This window comes from Elephantulus edwardii, unplaced genomic scaffold (genome assembly GCF_000299155.1).
Source record: "Elephantulus edwardii isolate Elephantulus edwardi_28Jun2011 unplaced genomic scaffold, EleEdw1.0 scaffold00145, whole genome shotgun sequence".
NCBI classification, from domain to species: domain Eukaryota; kingdom Metazoa; phylum Chordata; class Mammalia; order Macroscelidea; family Macroscelididae; genus Elephantulus; species Elephantulus edwardii.
Window position 1 is genome coordinate 8,491,453 of NW_006399895.1, and position 16,872 is coordinate 8,508,324.

The window sequence follows — 16,872 nt, forward strand, 5'->3', positions numbered from 1 at the left end:
GACCAAGGAGGATAGAAGGAGAACTGATGCTTTTGAGCTGTGGTGCTGGAGAAGAGTATTGAGAGTACCATGGGCTGCTAGGAAAACAAACTTTCATCCTGGAAAGGGTTAAACCAGGCAGCTCCTTGGAGGCAAGGATTCTGAGGCTCCGTCTAACATACTCTGGACATGTTGTAAGGAGAGACTGGTCCTTGGAAAGGGACATCATGCTTGGGAGGGTGGAGGAACAGTGCAGGAGAGGAAGACCCTCTATGAGGTGGATTGATTCAATGACTGGGTTAATAGGGATGGGAGTGTCAGAGACAGTGTGATTGGCACAGGACAGAGCAGAGTTTAGGGCTGTTGTAGATAGGGTCACTATGAGTCGCAAGCGACTCAAGGGCATATAACAACAACTCCTTTCTGATTTTTTTTTTCTTTCTATTTCCAGAAGTAGACCACAAGGTCAGGCACCTTTGGATAGACTGAAACGTTCAGTATTTACAAGTCATTTCTGTTGTGCTCCATTGAACAGATTCTGATGCATAACCACTTAGAAGTGCTTTTGGTGCCCTTATTCTTAATAAAGGGAGGTCTGGAGGATTAACTGGTAAGGAGCTGTGTAGTCAAGCCAAAATTATGTGGTTCAAATCTACCAGCTGCTCTGTAGGAGAAAGATGGGAAATTTCCTCCCCTGCGATTAACTGTCTCTGAAAATTCGCTGGAGCTATGGGTCGGTTCATACTCCACAACACACAACAATAACTATTGTTGTTGTTATGTGCCGTCAATTCGCTTGCGACTCATAGCGACCCTAGGTACAACAGCCCTAAATTCTGCTCTATGCTGTCCCAATTGCACTGCCTCCGATATACCCATCCTGATTATCCCTGTCACGGAATAAATCCACCTCATAGAGGGTCTTCCCTTCCTGCGCTATCCCTCCACTCTCCCAAGCATGATGTCCTTCTCCAAGGACCAGTCCCTTCTTACAACATGTCCAAAGTATGTTAGACAAAGCTCCATAATCCTTGCCTCCAAGGAGCAGCCTGGTTTAACCCTCTCTAGGATTAATCTGGGTTTTTTTCTTAGCAGTCCATGGTACACTCAATACTCTTCTCCAGCACCACAGCTCAAAGGTGTCAATTCTCCTTCTATCCTCCCCTAGTCATTGTCCAATTCTCTGATGCGTAACAAGTGATTATAAAGACCATGGCCTGTATCAGACGCACCATGAATTATTTTTATTATGTGACATTAAATAAGCTCCAACTCTACCTTATATATACAAAACTTTTCCCGATCACTTTCATCCTCACGGGTCAGACTTTATTACCCCCTTCTTTGCATTTTCTGGCATTAAATTCTTTTCTTTAGCAGATTTTAGCTCCTTTTCATATCTCTCTGCTAGTGTTGTAGTGAAGAGGACAGGATCTCACTACACAGTTTAACATCATTTCCCAAGCACCCAGTCATGAAAGCAGAGCACTAGGCGATGCTGTTGTTGTTAGGTGCCTGTTAGGTGCCAGTTGAGTATACAACGACCCTATGAACAAAAGATCTGAACCCTGTCCTAGCCTGTGCCATCCTTACAATCTCGGATACTTTTGAGCCTATTGCAGTCACTGTGTCAATCCACCTGGTTGAAGCTCTGACACCACCGCCTCCCTTTCCTAAGTATTGTGAGGGGAAACTTTTATCATCTTTGCCTTCAAGAAGCACTCTGGCTTAATTTTCTCCAGGATATATATTTTTTTTGTTCTTTTTGTAGTCCATCTTCACCAGCGCCTAAACTCAAAGGCATAAAAAAAACTCTTCTTCTGTCATCTTTATTTACTGTCCAGTTTTTAAATGCGTAAAAAGTGACTGAGAAGACCACGGTTTGAATCAGGTGCACGATGGCGACAGAAGTCACGCTATTACCCACTACTTAACTAGGGCCAGGCCTGACCCGGAAGGGCTAGCGCGTGGTGACCCTAGCTTCCCTAGCAACCGAACGCGCGCCGCACGCCGCTTCCCGGGATGCCTCTTCAGGTTAGCGATTTCAGCTGGCAGCAAACGGAGACTTCAGTTTTTCTTTCTCTACCCCTTCGAGGCGTCTGCGTCAGAGACACGGATGTATTCTGCACGGAAAATTATCTAAAGGTAGAAGAAATGCGGTGGCGCCTGCAGGGTTCCTGGGGGTGTGGTCCTTGGCATCTGGGAGAGCGCTCCTGGGAAGAACAACAGGCGCACGCTCGCCAAGAACCAGCCTACATTTTTAAATGCATCCGGTACACCGCATATGTTGTTGTTATGTGCCGTCGAGTGTCTGCTCTATTCTGTGTCAGTCTTACTGTTTCTGACATACCTACCCCCATTACCCGAGTCACTGAATCAATCCACCTCATAGAGGATCTTCCCTGCGCTGTCCCTCCACCTTCCCAAGCATGACGTCCCTCTCCAAGGACTGGTCACACTCCTTGCAACATGTCCAAAGTATGTGAGATGAAGCTTCAGAATCCTTACCTCCAAAAAGCAGCCTGTTTTCACCCTCTCTAGGACAGATGTTATTAGATAAGTTTATCAGGAGACTCTTCATACCTCTTGTAAAATTTCCACAATCTAGACAGTTCAGAAAATTATTTTGGACCCTTATCACTTATTTCTTAACGCTTGTATTTGTAATTTGTGTAGATATATTCACCTTTTCACCTTTCTGAACAGGTCAACTGCCCTCCATTTTTATTTGAGGTGTTTCTCTACGCGCCTATAGATCATGAGCACAGTAAAGCCAAGATTGGAAATGATACTATTGTCTTTACCTTGTATAAAAAAGAAGCAGCCATGTGGGAAAACCTTTCTATATCAGGTGGTAAGTTCATTAGTAAACGATGCTCTTTAGGTTATGTGGTTTCCATTTTATGTTGTTGTGTGAATCCCTGTTGTAGCATTCATAATTGCCCCGTAGGAAAAAGATTAGGCACATGAACCTGACTTAAAAGAGAGTGCCTCACCTATCACTTACAATAAATAAACCCGGACAGAATAAAGACAGAATTATTCAGAAGATTAAATATATTGAAAATTACCCATAAGCAGATGTGAATCGGACTCTAGAATAAAAAACCCTTTCCTACCCCATTGGCCTTAAGAGGACCCATTATCATTTTTTAATTGAACAATAACAGTAGTACGTGCAAGCAAAGTACTGATGAAAATTATACAGAACAAAACAAAACAAAACACAACCCAACAGTAGTTCATAGGGAACCACCAGAAGTTCAAGCAGTATTTAGAAGAGGCCATGGCACTAGGGATATTATTGTTGATGTGAAATGAATCCTGCATGAAAGTAAAGACTACTAGAAGAATGTCTGCTTATACTTTATTGTCTATGCAAAGGCATTTGACTCTGTGGATCATAATACGTTATGACTAACATTGAGAAGAATGGGAATCCCAGAACACTTAATTTTGCTCATGCAAAACCTAGACCAAGAGGCTGTTGTGCAAACAGAGCTCGTGAACTCAGGGTTGTATCCTCTCTCCATACCTATTCAATCTGTATACTGTTGTTATGTACCTTTGAGTCGCTTGTGACTCATAGCGACCCTATGAACAACAGCCCTAAGCCCTGTTATAGCCTTTACCAATCTCACTGTCTCTGACACATCTATCCCCATTACTCCAGTCACTGAATCAATCCATCTCGTTGAGAGTCTTCCTCTCCTGCGCTGTCCTTCCACCCTCCCAAGCATGACATCCCTCTCCTAGGACTGGTCCCCCCTTGCAACATGTCCAAAATATGTCATACAAAGCTTCAGAATCCTTGACTCCAAGGAGCAACCCAGCTTCACCCTCTCCAGGATGAACCTGCTTGTTCTCCTAGCAGGCCATAGTATATTCAGTACTCTTCTTCAACACCACAGCTCAAAGGTATTGATTCTCCTTCTGTCGTCTCTAGTTATTGTCCAGCTCTCTGACGCATAGCAAGTGATTGCAAAGACCATGGCCTGTAATAATTTAAGAAGCTGAACTCCGAAGAATGTTACATCAAGATTGGAGGAAGACAAAAACAAAACAAAACTATTGGAGGAAGACTTATCAATAACCTGTGTTGTGAAGGTCACGCAACGTTGCTTGCTGAAAGTGAGGAGGACTTGAAGCACTTGCTGCATAAGTTCAAAGAGCATAACCTTCAATATGGATTTGCATCTCAATGTTAAGAAAACAAAAATTCTTACCACTGCACTAATAGGTCCATCATGATATATGGAGAAAAAATTGAAGTTGTCAATGATTTCATCTTCTTTGGGTCCACCATTAACACCTGTGGTACCAGAAGTCAGGAAATCAGGAGACATATTGCATTGGAAATCTGCAGTCTGGGACTTCTCCATATTATTGAGGAGCAATGATGTTACTTTGAGGACTAAGGAGTATCTGATCCAGGCTGTGATCTTTTTAGTCACTTACTATGCATCTAAGAGCTGGACAGTGAGTAAGTATGACAGAAGAGGGATTGATGCCTTTGAGCTGTGGTGTTGAAAAAGAGTACTGAATATCCCATGGACTGCCAAAAAGAACAAATATATCTTGGAGAACATTCAGCCACAGTGTTTCTTGAAGGCAAAGATGATAAAGCTTTGTCTCAAATACTGCAGGCATGTTGCTAGGAGAGGCTATTTCTTGGAGAAGGACTTAACGTTTAGAAAGATGGAGGGATGGCTAAAGAGAGGAAGACCTTCAACTAGATAGATTGATATAGTGACTGCTGCAATGGTCTCTGATATGTCAGGAAATTTGAGGATGGCACAGGATAGGACAAGGTTCAGATCTGTTATTCATAGGATCACTGTGGGTCCTACTGAACTTGCTGGCACCCAGCAACTACCATCAAAATCTACTGTCCCTAAAATAATAAAGTAAAAATTTTTAAAAAAGTTCATAAAAAAATTCTACTGTCCAAAAAGCCCTCCAAAGTGTAAAGAGCAATGGTGTCTATTTAAAGACTAAGGTATACCTTACCAAACCCATGCTATTTTCAGTTGCTTCCTATGCACCTGAAAATTAGACAGTGAATAAAGATGACAGAATAATTGATGCCTTTAAATTGTGTTGGAGAAGAGTATTGAATATCCCATGACTGATGAAAGTATAAGTAAGTTTGTCTTAAAGGAAGTGCACCCACGGTGCTCTTTAGTCAAAGATGGTGAATCTTTGTCTCACATACTTTGAATATGTTGTCAGGAGGGGCCACTCCTTGAAGAAGGACATGCTTGGAAGAGTAGAAGGTCAGTATAAGAGAGGAAGACCATGGATAAGATGGAATGACACAGTGACTGGCAATGGGGGCAGGTGTTGGAGACAATGCACTTGGCTTAAGATAAAACAAGATTCCGAGCTGTTGTTCATTGGGTTGCTGTGAGTTATATTTAACTCAGCAACAACAATAACATCCCCTCATGTAAAACATAGTTGTTCCATCTTTTCCTCAAGTATGGAACATGTAATATGGAAAGTTGACATTCTTGTGATTATTTCTGCTCTTAAAACTGGTTCACCTATTTCCCTCTTGTTATTTATTGAATGAGATTAGAGTTGGAGAGGTTGCTAGATCTAATTTTAGTCCTTAGATTTATTCCAGTTCAAATTCCCAGCCAGGATCACATACTTGTCAGGGCATTTTCAGTTACCCTTACATGCAGGTGAAAGTTGGGCAATGAATTAGCAAGACTAAGGAAAAAATGGATACCTTTTAGTTGTGGTGTTGACAAAGGGCATTGACTGTATCATAAACTGCCAGAAGAATAAACAACTCTGCCTTGGAAAAAGTATAGTCAGAGTACTACTTAGAAGCAAAGATAGTGAGATTTCATGTCACATGTATTGGGCACATTATCCAGAGGGGCAGGTTGAAAGAGAACCACCTTCTTAGAAAAATGGAGAGCCAGCAAAGAGATGATGACCTTCATCAAAGTGGATTGACATAGTGAATACTGCAGATAGCTTAAGCATAGCGGCGACTGCAAGGATGACACAGGTTGAGGCAGTTTTGATCTGATGTCCATATGCTATGAGTTGGAGCCTCTTTAGTGACTCCTAATAACAACAAATTCCTTGTCAAGATCTTGGATGAGTAAATATTACATCTTTTTACTTGCTCCTGAGATTTATCATTTCCTTAAATTGTGAGTATAGATAACATGTAGCAGCCATATTAACAGAAGCCACAATAAATTCAAATGACAGATACCCTAACTTTTATGCTACTTTGAAATATTTTTTTGTTAAGCATACTTTTATGTATTAGTTAAAAAGCACATATTAATATGTCAAAATTTTGTGTGGCCAGTGAGGGAGCACTGGTGGTCTAGTCCCTATGGAGTTGCTCTGCTAACCTTTTGGCAAGTGCCCCTCTGATGGTTCCAATCCACCAGTGACTCTTTGGGAGAAAGATGAGCAGGCGTCTCCTGTGCAGTTTACAACGCTGAGAAATCTGCTGGAGAATCAGTTGTGAGTCTCTTTCAACTTAATTGCAATGAGTTGAATTGCATTTATTTTTTAAATATTTTTATTAGTATATCATGTTGTTGTTATGTGCTGTTGAGTCGTTTGCGACTCATAGCGACCCTATGCACAACAGCCCTAAACCCTGCTCTGTCCTGCGCCAACCGCACTGCCTCTGACACACCCATCCCGATTTCCCCAGTCACCGAATCAATCCATCTCATAGAGGGTCTCCCCCTCCTGCGCTGTCCCTCCACCCTCCCAAGCATGATGTCCCTCTCCAAGGACCCGTCCCTCCTGGCAACATGTCCAAAGTATGTCAGATGAAGCCCCAGAATCCTTGCCTCCAAGGAGTAGCTTGGTTTAATCCTCTCCAAGATGAATCTGTGTGTTTTCCTGGCAGTCCATGGTACATTCAATACTCTTCTCCAGCACCACAGCTCAAAGGCATCAACTCTCCTTCTGTCCTCTCTAGTCATTGTCCAACTCTTTGACGCATAACAAGCAATTGCAAAGACCATGGCCTTTATCAGGCACACCTTAGTCTCCAGAGAGACACCGTTGCTCTTGAGTACTTTAGAGAGGTTCCTAACAGCAGACTTTCCCACCGCGATATGTTTTTTGATTTTCCTGGCCAAGAGTGTTGACTGTGGAGCCGAGCAAACTGAAGTTGTGAACAATCTCAATCTCTTCGCCATCCATCCTGATGCTGCCAATTGGTCCAGTGGTGAGAATCTTTGTCTTCTTGACATTGAGCGTCAGTCCATACTGAAGGCTGCAGTCCTTGACCCTTCGCCGCAAGTACATGAGGTCCTCCTCAGTTTCAGCAAGCAGGGTTGTGTCATCTGCGTAACGCAGATTGTTAATAGATATCATAATTTTAAAAATACTTTGCAAGTATATTTTAATATAATGACTTTTCTTTCTTTATAATCATAGAACATTTTACTTTATGCATTTGAGAAATTATTCTGACAATATGTCTATAAAGGCTTTATTCTACTGCCCAATGGGAAGCCTGGTGGCGTAGAAAGTAAAGAGTTGTCCTTAAGGCAGATGGGTTCAGAGCCACCAGTAGATAAATGATAGACAGTTTCCTTCTCTGCAGTTTAGAACCTCTGAAAATTGACTAGAGTGTCAGCTTCAACTTAATGGAACATAACAACAATATAATGCCCAGAGGAAGCTTTGATAGCATAGTCCATAGAGAATTGCACTGGTAACTCAAAGACTGCAGCTGTGAAGAGCAGCTTCAGAGTAGAAAGATGGACAGTCGGCTTCCATGTGAGGAGTGAGTGATAGGATTAGAAACTCACTGGAGGGTCTATAGTGATTTGGTTCGATTTCTACAGGAGAGAGAGAGGGAGGGAGAGAGGAGAATGGAAAGAGAGAGAGAGATGCTTTTGATGCTCATCGGATGAATAAATTACCAACTAATAGGTGATCTTAACCCATTTTTTCTTCTAAGACACCACATTGTGAAGATTAACTGTTTTTAGGTTTATAAGTAAATGGTCCTAGTTTCTTAGCTGACGGGTAGAAGGATCAGTGTTTTTTGTTTCTCAATTATCCTCATCTCATTTATTCTACGTCTCTTGTTCTCTCTTCCTTTCTGTGCTCTTATTCCCACTCTTGAGGTCCCTCTTATGCCCCTTCACTTCTCTTAACCCCTTCTCTCTCTTGTTCTTTTGTTCTGTTATGTACTGGCGAGTTAGAACCCACTCATAGCTGACCCTCTACTGGGTTTTCAGTGGCAGTAAATCACATGGGAGGAAATTACCCATCTTTCTCTTGTGGAGCAGTTTGTAGATTTGAACTGCCTGCCTTTTTTGTTGGCTGCATAATTCCTTACCACTAGGCTACCAGAGATCCCTTTTAATTCTGTAGTAATTAATAATATTATGCTTATTTTTTAATGATAAATATCTTGTCAGTTAATAATTCAGAAATAGGGATATTACTCATGCAGAGTTGGGACAAAAGAAATTGTGTCTTGGGTGAGTATGTTAAGCAATTTTTTTCTGCTAAGCAAAACAAATTTTTCACAATCCTTATTTAGTGATGTTCTTCATGGTTTAGTTGACAAAGAAATGATGCAAAGAATAAGAGAAAAATCTATATTACAAGCACAAGAGACAGCTAAAGAAGCTACAGAAGCAAAAGCGACAGCAAAACGGGAAGATCAAAAATATGCTCTGAGTGTCATGATGAAGGTAAGTTATGTGATAGGAAAGTCTTAAGTACAGAGATAATAGTAAACTTTATCAAATAGAATATTGGTTCTGACTACTGCACTTGCTCAATATTTTGCTCAAGTTTTTGGTGATATGATGTAAGCAAGTTTTCTGCTAGTTATTTAACAAGTATTCCTGAAAACTCTATAGGCTATAAAAGTTAGATAATAAATTTTCTTGTTTAAAGGAGAGCATTCTAGTCTGAGGAGTGTAAAAAGTTCTAAAATTTCTGTAACGTGATTGTCTTGTCTCTTTTAAAATGCAACAGTAATGTAATTGAGTATTTTAAACAAGAAAAACATAGGTTAAACACTAAATATTAAACATTTTTATGAGATTTATTTAAGTGAAAGCTTTAATAAGTAATATTTTTGCTGAGATGCAATTCACATACCAAACAATTAACTCATTTAAAGGATATAATTTAGTGATGTTTAGTCTATTCCCAGAGTTGTGCAGCTATCATTTCAGGACAATTTTATCATCCCAAAAAAATACCCTGACCTTCTATTCTCCTCTAACACCTCCCAGAAATAGGCTAATCTACTTTTCTGTCTTTTGTTGTTGTTGATGTTAAGTTGGCTATGTATAATAATATGCACAGTTGCCTGGTCCTGTACCACCTTTATGATTGTTGATATGTTTGCGTCAGTTGTGGTAGTTTTATCAGTCCATCTCACTGTGGGTTTCCCTTATTTTCATTGGCCCTCTGCTTTACCAAACATTAGATTCTTTTTGTGTTGTTGTTAGGCACCAACAAGTCGACGTCTATTCATAGTGATTTTATGAACAACACATCTGAACCTTGCCCAATTCTGCACCATCTTCACAATCTCCAATATGCCATAGGCCATTGTGTCTGTTACTATGGCAGTCCATCTTGTTGAGTCTTTTCTTTCTCTGACTTCCACCTTTCCCGGCACTAGCCACTTCTGACAATATGCCCTGTGTACATGAGGCAAAGCTTCCCTGTCCTTGCTTCTGAGGAGAACACTGGTTATACTCCTCCAGGACAGACTTTTTTGGTTTTTTGACAGTCCAGGGGATATTAAATACTCTTCTCCAACATTACAGTTCAAAGACATCAGTTTTTCTTCTGTCATCCTTTCCATGTGGATCCAAATAAAATGGAATCACTGACAACTCAGTTTTTTCTCCCTCTCTTGCAGTGGTCCAGTGGTGAGGATTTCTGTTTTCTCGATGTTGAGATATGGTCCATGTTGAAGGCTGTAGTCTGATCTTCTTCAGTTAGTGCTTCAAGTCTTTGTTTTCAGTAAGCAAACATTATATCTGCATAACATAGGTTATTGATGACTCTTACTCCAGTCTTGATGTCACCTTCTTCACATGCTCCAGCTTCTTGAATGATTTGCTCAATTTACATATAGAGTCATTATGGACAAAGGATACAACCCTGATTTTAAGCCATGCAGTGATCTCTTGTTTTGTTCAAACAACAGCTTTTTGGTCTAAGCCTAATGTTTCATATATATGATTAGGTGTTTTTTAATGTCCGTTCTTCTCAGTGTTATACATAATTTGTTATGATCCACACAAATGCCCTTGCATAGTCAATAAAACACAGATAAACATCTTTCTGCTATTCTCTGATTCTCTGCTTTCAGCCAAGATCCATCTGACATCAGCATTGATATCCCTTGTGCCATGGCCATTTCTGAGTCTAGCTTGAATTTTTAGCAGTTCCCTATGGATGTACTTTACTAACCATTTTTAAAGAGTCGTCAGCAAGATTTTATTTACATGTGGCATTCATGATAATTGTTAGATAATTTCCACATTTTGAAAAAAAAAATTTCCACATTTTGGGGGGGCATGCGAACAAATATGGATCTCTTTTGTTCAGTTGGCTGGTAGTTGTCTTCTTGGCTTAGACTAGGGAGGACATTCAGGGCTCCATCTATTTACTGAACTATGTCAGTTGCTATTCCGTCAATTCCTGGGGCCTTGTTTTTTGTCAGTGCCTTCAGTGCAGTATGAATGTCTTCCTTCATTAGTTCTTGATTGTATACTGCTTCATGAAATATTTCTGGTTTTAACCAATTCTTTTTGATATAGTGACTCTGTATACTTTCTATCTTCTTTTGATGCTTCCTGCATCATTCAAGATTTTGCCCATAGAATCCTTCGAAATGGAAAAAGTTCTTCCATGGTGGTTGGTTTTCCTAATGATATCTACCATAAGGAAGTTGAAGTCTTTTTTTTCCCTTTAAGTTGTCAATTTTCACTTTACATTGATCCACAATCAACATGAGTGATAGAAGCCATTAAGAGATAAGAAGATACACTGTTTTTGTTGTTGTGTATCAAGTCAGAACCCACCCTCTGGCTGGTTTCAGAGGCAGTTAATATGTGGGAGAAGATTGCCCATCATTCTCCCACAGAGCAGCTGGTGGATTTGAACCACATGTCTTTGAGTTTTTTTACCATTAGAGCCTTCTGCTTCTCCATCTTTCCTTCTAAGAAACATTATTGTTGTATATCTTTATTTTAACTTCTCTCTTTTTTTTTAGTTGAGATTTTAATGAAAGTTTATATAGAACCTGAATTTCCATTCATCCATTATTGAACATTTTCTTCCCTGCCTACCTTTCTCCCCTCATTCGCTTTTCTCTTTGAAGAAAAAAAATTATTTTATTGTACAATTCCCCACCCCCACCCCAGTCCTCTTTACTATGCAGCTCTTATTCTGGACTATTATTGTACAAATAATACCTAGTCCTATATTCCTTTTAAGCAGTTCTTTCCCTCATCTGTTCTCATGCAGTATACATTATTTATCCACTCTTTTCTTAGTATCCCCCCAACCCCAGTTTCAGTCCTGTTTTACAGCAGTGGCATTTTGCAGTATTTGTCCTTTTATGACTAAGATATTTCACTCAGCATAATGTCCTCCAGGGTCATCCATTTTATATAATAATTCATGAATTCCTTGTTTTTCAGTGCAGCATAATATTCCATTGTGTGAATATACCACAGCTTCTCTATCTGTTCGTTTGTTGATGGGCACTTGGGTTGTTTCCATCCCTTTGATATTGTGAACAAAGCTGCAATAAACATGGGTGTACATATATCTGTTTGGGTGGCAGTTCTGGTTTCTTTAGGGTATATTCCCAGAAGTTGAATTGCTGGGTCAGTTGGTATTTCTGTTTACAACTTTTTTTTAGTGGGTCTTTTCAGTTTATTGCATGAAAGAGTTACACTAGTCGAAGTTAAAAGTGGACCCCCCCCCCCAAATGGTTACATTATACAAGCTGTGACGTTTTAAACTTCTGACAAGGGATAGAAGGGAAATTTTCTACTCATTGCTAGGAAATCCTCACTTAAGTGAGCCACAAGCACTTAAAACCCATGAACCTTCAGCTGGTTGTTCTTAGCCAGTCCAGTCCAAGAAACTGGTTATATTCTTGCGCTGGCCACTCTGTAGCTGAATTGCTTCTCCATATTCCGCATGCTCAATTACAGTACCATTGCAGGCAAACGTCTTCTTAAACGCCTTCACCTGGTTTCTTTTTATCATAACCATCAGCGATCCCTTGGACAGTTGTAAGGGTCTTTCTGCCGTTTCTCTGTTGAATTCTTATATGGATATAATCCTCAATCCCAGCAGGAAGCAGGTCATCACCCTTACTTGCATCAACAAAGTGGTCTAAAGAGTGGAGGTTCTGGGTAGTGGACATACGCTAAGAGATGATTCTTTTTCCTCACTGGAAACTGCCTGCGGGAGAAAGTGGGCAGGAGGCACAGAGCGTCGGGAAGCGAGGGGTTTCCAGGGGGAGGCAGCTGAGTCCTCATTGGCGGCTCAGTGATTGGGGCCTATTTCCAACTTTTTTATTATTATTATTATTATTATTATTATTATTATTATTTTTGTGTTGCGTGTACGGTCAAATCAGATCTGACTGGTACAGAAGGAGATTGTCCCTCCTTCCCCGGCAGAGCATCTGGTGGATTTGAACCGTGCACCTCTAGGATTGTAGTTGCAGCTCCTTACCACTAGGCCACCAGAGCTCCCCATATAATTTCCTACCTTAAATTCTCATTTAAATTGGCATTTGATAGGAGAAAATAATTTTAATGTTAGTAGAACTTGCTGATAGTGGTTTCAGCTTGAGATAAAACTGGAGATTACTGTGCTGATTTCATTAGTCTTAGCATCTTGGAACATTTATCAAGGTAAAGTTTGGCAGTGGCTTCCTTTTCTTAAGGAGTCTGTAACAAGAATTATCAAGAGCTATATGGACCTGTGTGGCTTCTCCATTTGAGTTAAGTTTTTTTTAGTAATTTGCTTTCCAGAAGCTCTGGTGGCCTAGTCCATAAGGAGATGCAGTGGCTTCTCTCAATGACTTCTCTCTGAAACTTTGAATCCACTAGTGGTTCTTCAGGAGAAGAATCTCCTCCTGTGTGATTTACAGCCTCAGAAACCTTATGGAGGGCCAAATAAGACTAGGTTCCAACTTGATGCCAATGAGTTAGTGATTAAATAAATGAATCTATTTTCTAGGTCTATTGTTATGTCTTTTCTGGAAACTTTATAAAAATGGAATCATATAGTCTTTGTGTCTGGCTTCTTAAACTGTATCTATGTTGGAGGTTCATCCATGTTTCTTCAGGTTTAATAGTTTGTTGTGTTTTATTGCTGACTAATAGTCCCTTGTATAAATAAATTGGCCCTTGGTAGTACAGTGTTTAGGCCAGTTGACTGATAATAAAAAGGTCAATACTTAGACCAGGATGCAGTCCTCAGAACAGAGCTGAACCACTACATGGTTCAAAATCAGGAAAGGAAGGGAGCTCTGGTGGCTTCGTGGCAAGAAGCTGCACTGCAATCCCAGAAGTATGTGGTTTGAATCCACCAGATGCTCTGCTGGAGGAGGGGCAATCTCCTCCTGTACCAGTCAGATCCGATTTGACTGTACACACACACAAAATAATAATTTAAAAAATTTAAGAAAAATCAGGAAAGGAATGTGTCAGGGATGTATCCTGTCTCCATACCTTTTCAGTCTATATGCAGAACATATCATTTGGGGAGCAGGGTTTTATGAGGAGGAAAGTGGCATCAGGATTGGAGGAAGACTCTTCAACAACCTACGTTATGCAGATGACACAACCTTGATTGCTGAAACTGAAGAAGACCTGAAGCACTTGATGCAAAAGGTCAAGGACTGTAGTCTTCAATATGGATTGAAGCCCAACATCAAGGAGATAAGATTCTCACCACTGGGCCAATTGGCAGCATCATAATAGATGGAGAAGAGATTGAAGTTAACTGTTACAGCTTGCTTGGCTCCACAATCAGCACTCTTAACACCAACAGTTAGGAAATCAAAGGACGAATTGCATTGGGAAAATCTGCTGTTAGGGGCCTCTCCAGAGTACTTAAAAGCAACGTCAGTCTAGAGAATCAGGTGTGCCTAATCCAGGCATTTGTCTTCTCAGTTTCGTGCTATGCATCAGAGAGCTGGACGGTTACTAAGGGTGACAGAGGAAGAACTGATGCCTTTGAATTGTGGTGCTGCAGAAGAGTCTTTCTGCCAAGAAAAAAAAATAGTTCTGTTTGGAGCAAGTGAAACGAAGTCTCTCCTTAGAGGCTAGGATTTTGGAACTCCATCTCACATACTTTGGGCATGGAGAGACTGACTGGTCCTTGGAGAAGGACATCATGTTAGAAGAGTGGAGGAACAGCGCAGGAGAGGAAGACCCCCAATGAAATGTATTGATAACAGTAACTGAGGTAATAGAGGTTGGTGTACCAGAATTAGTAAGACTGGATCAGGACAGGACAGGGTTCCGAACTGCTGTACTTAGGGTTGCTATGGGTCACAGGCAATTCAACAGCACATAACAGCAACAAAAGTTTGAATTCATAGGCCTCCTCTGAAGAAGAAAGATCTGGCAATCTGCTTTTATAAGACTACAGTCTTTGAAAGTCTTTGGGGAGTTCTATCCCAATTGATTTGACAGCAGTGAATTTGGCTTTATTTTTTAGTTTATAGATATACCATATTCTGTTTATCCATAGTTTTACTTCTTCCACTATGCCTCCATTTTATCCAAGATGGACTTTTGGCAGTCCATGAAGTATTTAGTACTCTTCTTCAGCAACACAATTCTATTCTTCCTCTGTCATTTTTATTCATTGTCCAATTTTCAGATGAGTAGGAAGCATTTGAAAATACCATGGCATGCCTTAGTCTTTAAACTGACATCCTTACCCTTTAGCAGTTTGGAGAGGCCACTGCCAGGAGATTGTTCACAATGTAACATATCTTTTTAAGATAAATAAATAAACTTTGCAAATGTATTTTAATACATAATACATACCCAAAACAAATCAAACCTACCTTCATCAAGTCAGTTCTATTTTTTTTTATCTCAATGAAAATTAATACTGGTTTTTCTTTCAGTCATTCATACATATTTTGTTTTATAACATTACTTTAAAATAGTGAATGTAGCTGATTGATTATAATGTCAACCACTTTTATTGCCTTTTCTTTCACCTGACTTTTTTATTTATTAATATTTATTCCTTTTTCTCTTATTTCTCAAAGCCATCCAAGAACGATTCTGAGTATAAGCTTTTTATGTTAGTGGTCTTACAAAAGAATTGTCTTTTTTGTGACTGACTTATGTCACACAGCATAATTTCTTATAGATTCAGTCATGTTGTGCAAGGTTTTTTTCTTTTTTCTCAATAATCTCACTGCTGTTCAGTTAGATATTGCATATAACTGACACTACAGTAAGTTTTGAGGAGATTGCCCATTTTCCCCCACAGAGCTATTGGTACAACAGATGCTCTGCTGGAGGAGGAGGGCAATAACCTCCTGTTCCAGTCAGATTGAAATCGATGGTACACAACCAAAATAAACAAGGCATCAACCCTTCTTTGTGTTTCTAAGGCTTGAAATCTTTATAAAAGGAGACAGCCCCTCTTCTCTCTGTAGACCACCTGATGAATCCACACCTCCAACCTTTCTGTTGTTGTTGTTATGTACCGTCAAGTCGGAACTGGCCTGTAGCTGACCCTCCAGTGGGTTTTCAGAGGCAGTTCATTGCACTGGAGAAAATTGCCCATTCTATCACAGAGGAGCTGCTGGATTCGAACTGTGTGTCATAGGGATTGTATCACAGCTTCTTGCTTTTAGGCCATCAGTGCTGCCAACCTCTGTATTAGTAGCCCAATATATTACACACGAATAGTGAGATGTCTTACTTCTTCCCTCCCCCAAAGGGTGAAAAACTATCCAGTTTAAATCCTGTTCATTATAGCTTGGATACATGATAGGTTGAGAACTGCCTGCATTCTGACTCTTCATATACTTTTTCTTTCTTCAGGCAGATAACGAAAGTAAAAAACCTGAAATTATTTAACTGAGCAAAATTATTTATTCCCTTTATGTTGAACCTCCTTCTGTAACTAAAACTATTCATTTTTTTTTGTTTTGTTTTGTTTTTGTCAGGCATTTAAGTGCTGTTTCACTCATGAAGCCATGAGGCTTCTTACAGGCCCCACCTGTTGGCAGTTCTCTGAGTTTTGAACAAGTGATAATTAGCCCTTTTAATACTTTGTTACTTTAATTCTGGATCTACAAGGAATTCCTAGTCAGCATTCTATGAAAAAAGTCAGTGTTTTAAAGTTCAGTGGGAAAATAAACTGTTTTTTCAAAAAGCTTATTAAATGATGCAGATATTGCCAAGCATCTCTCTTTTTACAGTTTTCATATCTTTGATGTTAGCTTTGTATCCTAGAGTAATTTAACTTCTAAGAAACTTCATTCCAGTGTGCCATTCTGGAGCAGTGCTATATGTGCTTCTAAAATGCAAATGAATTTAAATTTATATTCATTGAACTTAAAAATTCAGTTCCATAGTTACACTAGTCACATTTCAAGTATTTAATTAGCCACATGGGGCTAGTGATTATGATAGTAGCACAAGATATTTCCGTTATTAATCTGACAATGATTATGAGTAAGTTGTACAACCTTTTTTTTTTTTTTTGAATTTATAAAAAAATTCTTGGCATTTAATTCTCTTTCCAATGAGAAACTAATTAGACAGTTCTGGACAATAAAAGTATTTACATGCTGAATACAAATTAAAGTTAAGAAAAAACACCTTCGTTACATCCATTTTCTAG

The 16,872-nt window shown here is 39.7% G+C and overlaps 1 protein-coding gene across 1 annotated transcript in view; it reads left to right on the forward strand.

Annotated features, from left to right (window-relative positions):
• Positions 1–2,001: 2,001 nt before the first annotated feature.
• DYX1C1 (dyslexia susceptibility 1 candidate 1) overlaps positions 2,002–16,872 on the forward strand; it is a gene marked incomplete at its 3' end in the record, with an annotated part of 39,048 nt that continues 24,177 nt past the window's right edge. Inside the window, exons 1-3 of the mRNA XM_006894536.1 lie at positions 2,002–2,124; positions 2,686–2,833; positions 8,551–8,684. Of these exons, the coding sequence (XP_006894598.1) occupies positions 2,002–2,124; positions 2,686–2,833; positions 8,551–8,684 (405 nt within the window). The remainder of the gene's footprint in view (positions 2,125–2,685; positions 2,834–8,550; positions 8,685–16,872) is intronic.